Below are 13,685 nucleotides of genomic sequence, written 5' to 3'. Positions count from 1 at the left end.
GGTCGGGTGTCTCTATACTATTATATCCTTGCTATGTTGTTACGTGGGCCCGGCTCTCCTCTCACTGCAATCAGTTGACTGGTCTACCCAAAGGCTTTGAATGTAGTAATCCAGTTGGATGGCTAGTTGTTGATTGCTTTAGGCTGCCGACACTTCCAACCCGACCTTGTCCTTATTCCTCTCTCTATGTTCTCCTGCTATATCATACGTTGCTGGCCGTTCTTGTTGTTTTTGGCGTTTTGGGTGGTGGATAGTAATCTGCTGACGACGTTGAACGGCAAAGTGTTTGAGGCCCCACACTTAACTCGGTGGTTGTTGGTATCTAATAGGGACGACTATTGCTACTTTATTATGCAGGCTGCGTTCCTGTCAGCGGCATATAAGTAAACTGCACTGAAAAACAACGGGAGTGGATACCCAATCCAAAACAAGACACGGATTGCGAATATAGAATCACGTGAACCCCAAACAAAGCCGTTTGTGGTTAGAAAAGATACTATTGATCAATATATATCGACGTGATTCCATCCTAGCCACGTCGTCTTGCTACCGATTCCCCATCTCCATATTCGACAACTTTCCACGATTCTGTGATCTGACGTGGTGCAAAGCGCAGTTGCTATGGGACTGGACCTAATATATGCAGATCTAGTCCCTTCAGTGGGCGTATGTCGCCTTCGAATTGCTTATGTTGCATCTCTGCGTGGGTTTATTCTCATCTGCGTACCAAACCTGCATGAACAAGCATACAAGCATACATTTGGTACCTCGTCAGTCGTGATTCTCGGAGTCAACGAGAGTCTACTTCTTGTAACTCGGATGAACCAACATCCTCTGATACGGTGTGCAAATGCTTCAAACTCTATGTGACATTCAGACAACTTTTTCGTGTTTCAACATTCGGCACACAAAACAAACCAACGAAACACAATGAAGCCGTGGATATATCTATTGTCAGTTGCTCTTATATGCACTCTGGAAGGCCAAGCAACCCCCGTACTTCCTCCAGACAATCATCTTGTCAACAAACCGACTTCCAACACTATCAGGAAATTCACAAACCAAACCATTGCTCACAATGCGGTACCAAAACTCACTAATTCAGCCCATTTGAATGCAACTATACCAATGACAGTCACTCTAACGCAGCCCTTCTTTGACGCTGTGAGTACATGGCACCGTTCTGTTGAAAAAGTATGGCTTAACACATACTCACGTCTCTCTCCTTTGTAACAGTTGGAGGCTGCCCTCATAACATCAATACCAGCCTTTGTCAACGGCTTCCACTTTGAAGACGTACATTCTGAATTCAAACTCCCAATCATCCAGAAATCCGTCAAGCTCGATATCGAGAACATGCAAGTCTTGGAAACCATACTAGATCCGGTGATACCACTAGTCATTCAAGACGGATATCTCTCATTCGATATCAATAATGTCTCTTTCACACTGGCGTCACATACACATATCAAGACTCCATTTGGTAGCTCGGATGGTAATACGACGGTGGATGTGGCGAGTAACTTGCATGCGAAGGTATACTTGACGGAGATTGATGGGTATCTGGATGCTGATATTCGGAATATGACTATTGGTGAGTTCCGTGTTTTTGGTTTGAGGGATGCTATGGTATTGCGAGACGAAGCACTTCACTGACCAAAAAACACCAACACATCCAGCATTCGACAAGTTTGATATCACAATGCCTGATGGCTGGATATCAAAAATGGTCTTATTTACAATGGACATGTTTAACGGGCTCATCAAGACCATGCTAGTCACCATGATGACTTTCATGGCTCGAAACATTATACTGCCGACTGTGAACTTGGTGCTGGGTACTCAAGTCTCGATGGCTATTCACGGACGTACTTATAATGGCTTCACAATGAGGTAGGCTCGAGCGTCGATGGTGTTTGGTCATTCGAACGTGTTGACATATTGATTTTTTTGCTTGAATGAAATCGTCAAAGATTCAACTTAACTGAGTTTTTCAAAAACGTTTTTTTGTAGCACGTTTTACATGCAGGATCCCGCACTTTCTCACAAAGATGGACTTACTATATATCTTGGACTTGCTTTTCGTCCCAATTCTTGAAATTTCACTGACTGGCTATACAAACGAATTGTAAATCGTTCATTATTTTATTTTGGAGGGATAGTAGAAATACAAATACCATACACTTGAGCACACACAGTTCAGCTTTCGAGTCCATGTTCCAATTCAAGTCTCACTGTCACAGCCATCGATCAAAGTATTCAAGCTGCGTCTGTCCGGGAGATTCAGAAAATTCCATTTGACCAAGTCCGTGTCGTCGAGTAGCCCATGTAGTAGGTGAGACCTAGACCAAGACAAAATCAGTGCTCTCCGGTATTCTTCAGATCGAAAGAGTCATGTAGGAAAGAAAAACGCCTGAGTAAAAAGAAATTATCGTCGCAGAGGTGATGGCATTCGACAGGGTCGAAATCAAGTTGCCTGATAATTGAATATCCAAAATGATCTCATTTCCCATACCATGTAGACTTATACTTCCAACCTCAAACTTGGTATTGATTGATGAAGCTTCGATGGCTATCAATGACTTTGTAGGGAGTTTCAGCGGGCGCCAATAGGTGTTTGGTGAGTTCAGTATGGGTTGGACCTTTTCTGTTCGGGTCAATCATCTCCAAAAGCCCACAAAACAACTTTCCCATTGTTAATACCACATTTTATAACAGAGATCCAGTTATCTACCCACAAAGATGAAACTGAATCTACATCATCAACTTTTACGTTCGTTCTAACTCTTGACTTGGCACAACTTTTTTAAAATGTTTCAATTACTATTTTTGAAAAGAAAAATACATCACTCAGTTCAACTTCAACTACAACTACAACGATCCCAATTCAAATTCTCACTCTTACAGCTTTCCATCAAAATATTTAATCAGTGTTTTTCCAGTAGATTCAGAATAATCGATTTGACCCAACGGTCCCTTGTTGTCGAGTGCCCATTTGGTAGGTGAGACCTAATTGGGAAATATCAGGAGATTGTTTTTGCGTCTGTTCAAATACAAAGGTAATTTACCATGAGACAAGACTCCCACATCAACAAAGTCTGACCGTCTCCTTCTCGATAAGGTCCAGCTTGCACCTTGTTGGTAGCCTTCTCGAACGCATCACGACCACTTCCGTGAGGTGACATTGGAGGTACGTAGAGTACGGCGCCAGGAGGGAATGATCCTCGGATTCCCATCACGAATTCACTTGCAGACTAAGTTTCAATTGGCAGAATGTGAGCATTTGGAGCAGAGGAAGAAAAGCTTTAAAGCGAATGCCGCAAATTGAATCTCTGTTCCAAATTCACAACATCACTCACGTTACGGTGATAATAAGGTATGTTGTATGTATGGCTCATAGAAGTCCAACGTGGTGGATCAATGTTCAATACATCAACTAGAGCAACTCCTGGTTGAGGGCCTCGAACAGTCAACATGCAGAACAGACTGGGATCCTATTAGATGTAGATAAACATGAGTTTCCAGCAACAATGAGCATACACAAACTGCAGCTTTTTTGGTCTTGGACGCAAAAAAATTCAATAACCAACTTACGGTATGATCATGAGACAAGGAGCCAATACATTGGAATCGATTCATGTCGTATTTGTATGGTGCATAGTTTCCTACATAGAGATGAGCAATGATTCAGCAAAGAGAGTCAATGTTGACACCGTATATATTGCTCGTTTTTACCATGCCATGCAACAACATCAAATGGCGAATGATCCATTTCAACCTTCCACAAATGGCCTTGGAACTTGTTGATGATAGTCCATGCGGCTTGAGTATCTTCGTAAGCAGCAACTGGAGTCATGAAATCACGAGCGTGACTTAATCCATTGGATCCTTAAGACAAATCGTGTGAAAATCTCAACAGCATAAAAACACAACCACAAGAATGGCCCAATATGATTTCAACACAAGTGACTAACCTATAACACCCAAATCAGGCAATTCGAAATGTCCATCAAAGATCTCAAGTACGAATCCGCGAGCTTCTCCTCCATCTTCCAGAGCGATACTGAATCGTAGACCTCGTTGCACAACACAGAGCTCATTGGGAGCGACCGACATGAATCCAAATTCGGTTTGAACCCTGAGACGACCAGCAGCAGGGACTATTTAAACAGAGCTTTCAGTACAAGTTGGTTCCAAAAGAGAGCAACTTCAACCCAACCAACAAAAAAAACTAGAAACGAGTATACAATTGACACTTACAAATCATCATATCCCCATCCGCCGAATAAAATGCACGATTCGTCATACTAGCATTAGCAACATACGTATGATACGCGACCCCAAACCTCAACTGAGCACTTCCAGCACCAGCAACAGTCCTCAACCCATCAACGAAATCAACCTTCTTGTCCTTTGGCATGTCGAATGGGCCATAGAATTGTGGCTTTGGGTTCATTGGTTCGCCGATTCCTGAAGCGGTGAAATCAGCTGCTACGTATGGGTTTACATCGTATTTGACGAATGATTTTTGGATTGCGATGCTGGGACGGATACGGTATAGCCAGCAACGTTGGTTTCCGACGCCAAAGCTGCGGGGGGATGTGAACACTGTTCCGGTTACGGATTCTGCGTATAGCTATGATGAGAAAACAAGCTCAGCTTTTGTTGGGATGAATAGTCTTTTGGTGTGATGTCTTTCAATTTTCATGAATTGTCATGATGATCAGGACCCTGAGATTTTCAGAGCCTGATTTAAATATTCCAACAAAACAAATATCCGTATAATCTCTCTGTACTTCCAGATCAAACCATTCACCACTCTTCGTCCTCCAGATGTTTTGACTCTGATGTCGTACCTTGTAAGGACACTTCTGAGGCTGGTTCTGACCAATGGGAAGAGCTCCAGGAAGTGCTATTAGAATAAAAAATCAACTTATACTCCTTCCTCATTCGAAAACAACTCATCGTGAATCGCATTACCTTCTGAACAAAAGTCATTTCCAAATCCAGGCTGATATTTCAACGTGTCTTTTGGATTGGACGACACGGAGGGATGAAGCATTGGACTAGCAGCCTTGACCTCTTTTGCCTGCTGCATCTTTGTTCTTGTTGCTGAGCTGGAGTTTTCGGTCAAATCAAGTTTCATACGTGATGTCACACAAGGCGGAAGAACGTGTGTGGACGCAGTTGATCCGGCGAAATGGCATATATCCAGCACCATATTATATTCATCTGGACTCGCTCATTGGCTACAACACGCATAACGGCTTTTCTCTCCTTGTTGATTTCGTTTTATTCAACAAACAATCACATCTGATGCTTAAAAACGTCTCTTCTTTTAAAAAACGAGCAAGCCAAAAAGCAGACACCAAATGTCTATATGAGGTCGCTCTTTAAGTCATTCAATCACTTTACAGTCATTCAAACACACCACAAACAAGTACCTTCTTGTGCAAATCAACCTACAGAACGCACACCTCACTTCTCAGTACTAGGACTATATTTACCACTTGGATCATGCTGTGGTGAGCTTGGCCTACGTGGAAGTAATGTCTTAGTCCGACATTTAGAAATCGCCTTTCTTGGTTCAAAAGAAAACTTACGAATACTGAGGCGAAGTTGGCCTAAGTTGTAATAAACACTTGTTAAAACAAATTCGTTTCTGATTCATAAACTTTGGGAAACTTACGAGTACTTTGGACTTGATGGCGAATACACAGACATTTGTCCTGTATTCGGCTGATATTGTGGTGACGAGGGACTGAATCCAGGCGATGTTGCTATGTGACGAAAACAATGAGCCTGTAAGAACCGTGTACACCTCAAGCCCGGTCAAGCTCTCAGTTGAACTTACGAGAGTACTTGGGACTTGACGCTATAAAACAAAAGCAAAAAACAGTTAGAGGATGACCCATTACGGTTTCAAACCCAGAAATCACTTACGGCTGTATCCTTGTGGATTGTGGTGGGGCGATGTTGGACTCATTCCAGGGCTAATGAACCAAGAAGTGTTAGGATTCGATACGACCAGAATCCAACCTTTTGCATTACACTCCCATCTTACCTATAAGTAGGGGACGTAGGACTATACGTTGGTGACGTCGGACTATAAGTTGGTGACGTCGGGCTGTATGATGGTCTAAAGAGAGCGATGGCCAGGAATCAGCATGAGCAGATTGTGACGTGTGTGAAGATTTTTTTTGGTCACTCACGATGTTGGAGAATAATGAGGACTGGCTGGACTGAGACCAGGACTGAATCCAGGACTACGAATAAATTGTGAGCACATCATGATCCAGCCTGACAATTGACAAATATCCATTATACCTGTACGACGGACTCGTTGGTGAGTATGAGGGACTTGTCGGCGAGTATGATGGACTCGTAGGAGAGAATTGTGGGCTATCAAAGAAGAAATGTGAGCAAAAGTGTCATTATTCGACAATAGTGAGCATTTTTTAAGCATATCGGCCCAAGAAACATTCCCACCACCGACAAAAACACAGGGTATCATTTTAATTTTAATCAATAAACAACAAATCATCTATAACAGATCATCTTTGACTCGTCAGCCACTAACCTTGTTGGAGACCATCCAGGCGACGTTGCTAAACACAAAAAACAGGATTAGTCATAGTTCTGTATGCACACACGGTGCGTAAGCCCCAAAACGAACGTGAATATGATGGACTGGTTGGGGAATATGATGGTGACGTAGCTAAAGTGATAGCAAATGTAAGTCGCAATTTTTTTAAATCCTCTACATGATAAATCAACACCCACGAGAATACGACGGCCTATGAAAAAAATGTTAGGATCGTTCTGTTGAAGAATCAAACTTCAATTCGGTGCGGTTATTCATCCGTGACTTACGATGTAGGGGAATACGATGGACTAGTTGGGCTCGTTGGACTGTATCCAGGACTCGTTGGACTGTACCTAATTAAATTAGCCAAAAAAGGCCGAGCGTGAGATGCTTCCTATGAAATAACATCCACAATCTCAAACTCACGTGGGCGATGTACCATCTCGTCCATTAGGAGAAGAAGGCGAATAAAATTGTCCAGGAGTACCTTGATACTGACTGTACGACCCTCCTGTACGCTCAGCATTGGGACTGAATACTATTCCAGCAAGTGGCGACATGTAACCATCTCCTGCTCGGAATTGGTTTGGTGTCATCGATCCGGAGAATGGTGTAAGTGCTCCAGACCGAGCTGCTGGTGTCATTGCTCCGTAACTGGGCGTCATGGCAGTTGGAAGGTCATTGTATCCTGTGGCCATGGCACTAAACTCGTCGGGTTCAGTTGCAACGTCTTTAAGCATTTCTTCGTTCAGCAACTAGGAAAAGTAAAGAAAAATCCGGATTAAGAAAAGCGGTCACTGGCAAACAGAAAAAAAATTGGGCAACTCGAACAAGCGGACAAGTGCACATACCACTTCAAACGCGCCAGTACCCATAGGAGCCAATTGACCCAAAATGATGTTCTGACTGACTCCTTTACAAGCATCCAATTCACCAATTCCAGCGGCTTCATACAACAACTCGACGGTTTCTTCAAAAGAACTACGTGCCAAAGCACCTGCTTCCGTTCGATTGATGCCGTGACGAGTAATCGACATGAGAATACCCTTATAAGTCATTATGTCACAAAGCAGTGCCATGTGACGGTAATTGACATACGAGGCATCAAACTCAATAACCTTCTTGATTTCTCGTAATAAGGCAGCTCGAGCTGCCTCGATTCCCAGTACTTCCATGGTTTCGGTAATCGAATTGGAGTATGTTCGAGTAGAGTCGACTTTTGTGTGAGCCAAGACATCACGGAGATTGATACCATCCGTTTCCAGCACCGTCTCATCAAACCGAACTATTTTACCAGTGGCTTTGTCGACCTGTGTAGTCTTCACACTCGAAATATATCCTCGATTGATACCAACTATACCATGTATAGCAACTTTGGATAGAATCATGGCTTCCAAAGTTCTCAATACTTCTTCTTCACTGGCAGCGACATCATCATCGTCTTCCTTGTCACCATTATTTACAATACGACAAAGAATAACTAGCTCTCCAGACTCGAAATTATCATCACAATGCCAGCATTTGATTTCATCTTCAAATTCTTTTTCGATGGCTCGTGAGATTTGCTCCATGGTCAAGCGACGATCAATCTTTCGGGCTCGAGAGATTTCAATACGCAAGACCCATGGTGACCATTGAGACGTGCCGTCATCATCCATCTGCATGTACATATCATAAATCTCACGATCGAGCGGATGTTGTGAATTTCGTGCATCTGGATCATAGACGATTTCGGTCATGGAGCATACATCGGCCAATTTAGTATGTACAAGATCAGAGTGCACAACCTTGGCAGTGTTGACGTTTTGCCTGTACTCTTCAGTCAAGTATACCACCATGGATGGTGTCTTGATGTTGGTTGCCACACTATATTCAAGTGTTTAGAGGCGGTGCATTAAATCGTTTTTTGTTTCATCTCAAACTAACTTACTTGATAATCTCCTTGAGACGAGGAACACCAAGAGTAACGTTCTTGGACGACACACCAGCATAATGGAAGGTGTTGAGTGTCATTTGCGTAGCTGGTTCACCAATAGATTGAGCAGCGATAGTACCAATCATCTATCATGCAAGAGGAGTGTGTCGACTTTATTGCTGTCTTGAGTAATAACAAGAATCTAACTGCTGTTCCAGCGCAACAAAACTCACCTCTCCAGGCTGAACAACAGACTCTGCAAACCGTCTCTTGATTTCATTCAGTAAGAATGCAAATGCACCAGCCGACAATTTGAATTCTTCAATAACTCGTCGCGAAGCCAGGAAACTACGCAAGAGACACGAGAAGAGCAATGTAGCATTCTCTTGGGCTTGAAGAGACAATTCATCATCTCCTCGAACCACTTTGAGACGCTCATCGTTTAATAATTCTCGTATGCTTCGGATTACGTCTAGTGGTGAGAGTTGGCCTGGCTTTTCATCACGGAATTGATATTGTACGTTCGTGATGAGTCTCAGCAAGTTCACGGGGAGTGGCCAATCAGCAGAACCATCACCACGCGGGAAGACCTCTTCTCGTAAGGCTGCACGATCTCGTTGTAGTTGCTCGAATTCCTGGGTGAGCAGCTCTTCGGCTTCACGATCGTCTTGATAGGATTGATAGACTTTATGCTATGGACAAAAAAAGATAAATTAGTTGGGACATGCGAAACAAATCTCCTGTGTAAAGGTATCAAACGATCTCACATCCATCAAGTTCTCACGAATAGCATATTCACCAGTCAGATCCACTCTATACTTTCGTACAAACCTAGAATTCGATTTCAGTCAGCAAAAAAAGCTGTATTGCACATCGAAATGAGCGACCACAAAACTCACTCTTTATCAGCCAGCTCCATAGTCGAAAGCTTCTGCCTCTCAACCTTACCACCATCCATACCATCCTCTCCATAACAGAATTGGACGACATCTCCTTGAGCATTTCGAACCGTACCATCATATTTCACCATGACATCTTCCAAAGCCTTGACAAGACGACGTTGAATATACCCAGTCTCGGCAGTCTTTACAGCTGTATCAATCAACCCTTCACGACCACCCATGGCGTGGAAGAAAAACTCTTGAGGTGTTAGACCTCTCAAATACGAGTTTTCTACAAATCCTCGAGCTTCGGGCGAATGGTCATCTTTAACGAAATGTGGTAGAGTACGGTATTGGAAACCATATGGAATACGACGTCCTTCTACGTTTTGCTGACCGACACAAGCCGTCATCTGTGAAATATTAATATACGAGCCCTTTGATCCAGCCACGACCATCTGTTTTACATTGTTAAAGGATGGTAGAGAATCTTGAGCAGATTTTCCGGCCTTATCACGAGCATTGTTTAATTCGTGATTGACTTTGGCTTCGAATGATTGTCGAATGGTCATTCCAGGAGCTGCCTCTAAACGACCTTGTTGGGCCATCGAGATAATTTCCTGCACTTGAGCCTTTGCTTGACTAATGGATGTGGTGATTTCACCCATAGTTTTGTAATCGGCAATAGTGTCTCCTATACCGATTGAGAAACTACGATGCAGCAACCAATAGTTGACTACACGTTGGGTGGCGTTGAAGAATTTTTTGGCCGTTTCTGGACCGTATTCGTTCATTGCAATGTGGATGATACCACCACCTGCAGATGAACCTACAGCCTTTTTACACAGTATTCCCATCACCAATTCTACCAAATAGAGGACGGGATTAGCATCATTAAAAAGACAACAAATAGTTGCGCAATCCCAGTGTATACCTCCATGTTCAATCATGACTTTGGTATCTCCAGGACTGTTGTCTCCAGTTTCCTTGTCTGGATGAGTGACGTGGAATCCGTTGTAGTTGATCATGGGGAGAATCAAGCTGACAGCTTGTTTGCCAGTCCATAATGGTACAGGTTTTATAATACAAGGCTATGTGGAATGAGATCAGTATATGTTGGGGAGCAAAGCAAAAAAATGGCTAAGAGAATCTATGTCAGTCCATCTTTCGTACTTACAGTTGGCAACCTTCCATCCCAATCAGGGACCCACATCAACAAATTCATCATGAGATCAATGTCCAGAAAGGTATCACGTTTGGTAAACTACGCAGATTTGAGCAAGTTTAGAAAAGCCTTCGTCCACTAATGCTACAGGTACAGCATGATGTTTTAAAACATACCTTACGAATACCACAAAGCGTATCTTGCACAATACCCATGACAGGTGCATTCTTTTGTGGAGAAACAATCTGCTTTGGCACCATACACAATTCCGTGATTTCAGCCATCGTCTCATACGACTGTGGCAAATGTAAATTCATTTCATCACCATCAAAGTCGGCGTTGTAAGGTGTAGTGACTGATAAATTAAGACGGAAGGTGGAAAATGGCATAACTTTGACTCTATGACCCATCATAGACATTTTATGCAATGACGGTTGACGATTGAAGATGACCACATCATCATCTCGCATGTGTCGTTCAACTATATATCCAACTTGCAAGGCGAATGAACCACCTCGTGCAAAACGTAGATCGACACGTTCTCCATTGTCTCGAATGACATATTTAGCACCTGGATGTTCATTTGGACCATTTTCTACGGCTTGCGTGAGCACCTGTATATTATGAGCCGTGACACGTTCTGGAAAGGTCATATTCTTGGCGATTGATCGTGGTACACCAACTTGGTCGATTGACAAGTTTGGATCACCAGTAATGACAGTACGAGCTGAAAAATCGACACGCTTTCCCATCAAATTACCACGGAGACGTCCTTCTTTGCCCTTTAACCGAGCTCGAATGGACTTGATCTGCCGTATTAATCGGTGTGAGAACATGCTAAATTACTCAGGAATCGCAATGAAAAAATACCGGTCGGCCTGATTTTTGAAGAGATTGGGGTACACCAGCTAGATCATTGTCCATCAATGTAGCTGTTTGGTATTGGAGCAAGTCTTCAAACTCGCGGAGCACTAGCAGAGGAGATCCATCAGCTTCATGTTTCTTCAAGGCGTTGTTTGCTTTCAGAATGTCCATGAGCTACACAGAAAAAGCGTCAGACAATCGCGAAAAAGAGTAAGAGATCAAGCGAATCAAGCTATACCTTGTGAGTCAAATCATCTTCACTTCTACCTATGCCTTCTTGATGTACTGATGGACGAACAGCCATAGGAGGGACAGGCAAGACACTGATAACCTAGAAACAACAAAACTGAGTTAGTATTCTTGTTGTGGAAAAAATGACGCTATTGTTCCATCATATGTTTCACCATCCACTCAGGTCTTGAGAAATCAGCACTGAACCCCATTGCTTCAGCATCTTCATCAGTGATAGATTGGAAGAGCTGTAACACTTCACCAGGTGAGATAGTTCGGCCTTTAGCAGCGCCTTCACCACCGTCCTACCAAATCAAATGTGTTATTTCGTGGCGAAAAAAATCCAGCAACTTTTCTGATTGTATGCTTACATCTTTCGATCCCTTCTCAATAACTTCCAACGACAACCCCTTCTTCCTGAATGCAGGTTGAGCAGCACCACACCCTCCATGAGTTGATTCCTTCTTGTCTCCTTTACCACGATTATCTCGATTATTATCAACATCCGCCATGAAATCATCACTGCCATCTTTACTTCCTTCACAGTCTCTTTTAGTTTTACATATATTCCAGACGGCATTCAATCGTTTCTTGCGATCTGAGATGAGACGAGCGCGATGGAAGCTCTGGTTTGAATCGTCTGATTTGAGTTTTCCACACGATACACAGATGCATTCCAAGACTTTTTTGATTTTTACGATAAAGCCACCATGGAAGACGGGTTTGGCTAGTTCGATATGTCCGAAATGACCTGGGCACTACAATAGAGTAATCAATTAATATATACAGATAGCCAAAAAAAAAAGAGTACAAGAACTTCATTAGAATTATGTGCTCACATTGGTTTGATCTTCATTGCAAGTCTGGCATGTATATGAACGATCCACAGTGCCCATTCTTGGATCATGCAAACCACCTAGCTTTGGTTTATCATTCTCCCAAGACTCCGAACTCTCGATTTTGCAAACCGACATTGCTTTCTGAATTTGGTAAGAGTATAACGGATAAGTCAACTTGTAATATGATCAATGTAATAGACAATATACCGTTTCTTCAGGAGAAAGTATGCCGAATTGGATGGCTTTTACAGTTCGTAAGGGGGCACTAGAGTTGGGAAATCCCAGCACACCTCCATAGGACGTGGCCCCCATATTGAAGGACCTGTATTTAATTAGGTGAGTAAGTGTGCTTGTAGCTAGATTCGAGCGAAGCTCCTTGATCCAGTTTAAACAAAAAGTAACCAATTTGTTGATGACTTTTGATTTCGACCAAAGCGGGCACAGGCCAGTTCTGGAGACAATCACGATGCAGCCGGATGCAATATCAACGCAAGCAATATAATATCCAGGCTCTTCCTTCACTTGTTTATATGCTATAATCGACAAAGATTACAAAACTCACCTGTTTTGCTTGATTTGACTAGATTCGAGTTTACAATTGATTTAATGAGACAACTAGACGATCAATCAAGTGACTCGGATGAGCTATGCACAGGTTTAGAATCTCGCCAGTTCACCTTCTTGGCCGAGAATCAATCAAATCAACTTTTGCGAAAACTGCCAGTGTAGCAAGCTTGGTACCGCTACAACACTACAATCAAGTCAAGCCAACTTACGTATTTCTTCTTTATTTTGGAATCTGAGTTCTATCTACGTGTATGAACGTGATGGACTTGAAAAGCTCACACTGTCGAAGGTGACATTAGTGACTGGACGTGAATGTGAATTCTTCTGAACACTTTTCTCTGCCTCTTTATTTCACACAAACGACACAAACATAAAAATATGTTTCAGCTTCACACCATCAACCAAACCGCGATTAGTAAACCGTGTATTAGTTAGCCCACCTTCATGAAAAGTGCAATCCATCTCCGTCTCCTGGAAGGAAAACTACGGAACACCTGAGCAGTCAAAGCAATGAGCGAAATGGTATTGGGGTAGAACTCATTATAATAAGGATGCGAGTACTATTTTTATACAAGGGCCTTTGCAAACAACATGACTCATTATAATAGAGATGCGAGTACTATTTCTATACAAGAGC

At 42.7% G+C, this 13,685-nt stretch overlaps 2 protein-coding genes across 2 annotated transcripts; both read right to left on the bottom strand.

Moving 5' to 3' along the window:
* Positions 1-2,901: 2,901 nt before the first annotated feature.
* Positions 2,902-5,098, bottom strand: SmJEL517_g01230 (homogentisate 1,2-dioxygenase; the record flags this gene model as incomplete). Its single annotated transcript, XM_031167158.1, has 9 exons — positions 2,902-3,009; positions 3,069-3,254; positions 3,360-3,494; positions 3,595-3,665; positions 3,736-3,888; positions 3,975-4,160; positions 4,261-4,636; positions 4,857-4,912; positions 4,981-5,098. The coding sequence occupies 9 exons, from the start codon at positions 5,096-5,098 to the stop codon at positions 2,902-2,904; spliced, it is 1,389 nt and encodes a 462-aa protein (XP_031026781.1).
* Positions 5,099-5,478: 380 nt separating this feature from the next.
* SmJEL517_g01229 (DNA-directed RNA polymerase) lies at positions 5,479-12,793 on the bottom strand (the record flags this gene model as incomplete). The annotated part of the gene is made up of 27 exons (XM_031167157.1): positions 5,479-5,536; positions 5,604-5,624; positions 5,690-5,780; positions 5,855-5,875; positions 5,944-5,993; positions 6,065-6,139; positions 6,213-6,266; positions 6,328-6,402; positions 6,581-6,608; positions 6,677-6,718; positions 6,784-6,797; positions 6,874-6,939; positions 7,013-7,341; positions 7,438-8,452; positions 8,517-8,647; positions 8,735-9,193; positions 9,269-9,332; positions 9,401-10,247; positions 10,317-10,473; positions 10,560-10,646; positions 10,724-11,356; positions 11,418-11,585; positions 11,650-11,742; positions 11,816-11,947; positions 12,014-12,400; positions 12,482-12,622; positions 12,689-12,793. 27 exons carry the CDS (start codon positions 12,791-12,793, stop codon positions 5,479-5,481), a joined length of 5,343 nt encoding a protein of 1,780 aa, XP_031026907.1.
* Positions 12,794-13,685: the final 892 nt, after the last annotated feature.

The sequence above is a fragment of the Synchytrium microbalum genome (assembly GCF_006535985.1).
Source record: "Synchytrium microbalum strain JEL517 chromosome Unknown SmJEL517_scf0004, whole genome shotgun sequence".
NCBI classification, from domain to species: domain Eukaryota; kingdom Fungi; phylum Chytridiomycota; class Chytridiomycetes; order Synchytriales; family Synchytriaceae; genus Synchytrium; species Synchytrium microbalum.
This window is presented reverse-complemented; position numbering and strand designations above follow the sequence as displayed.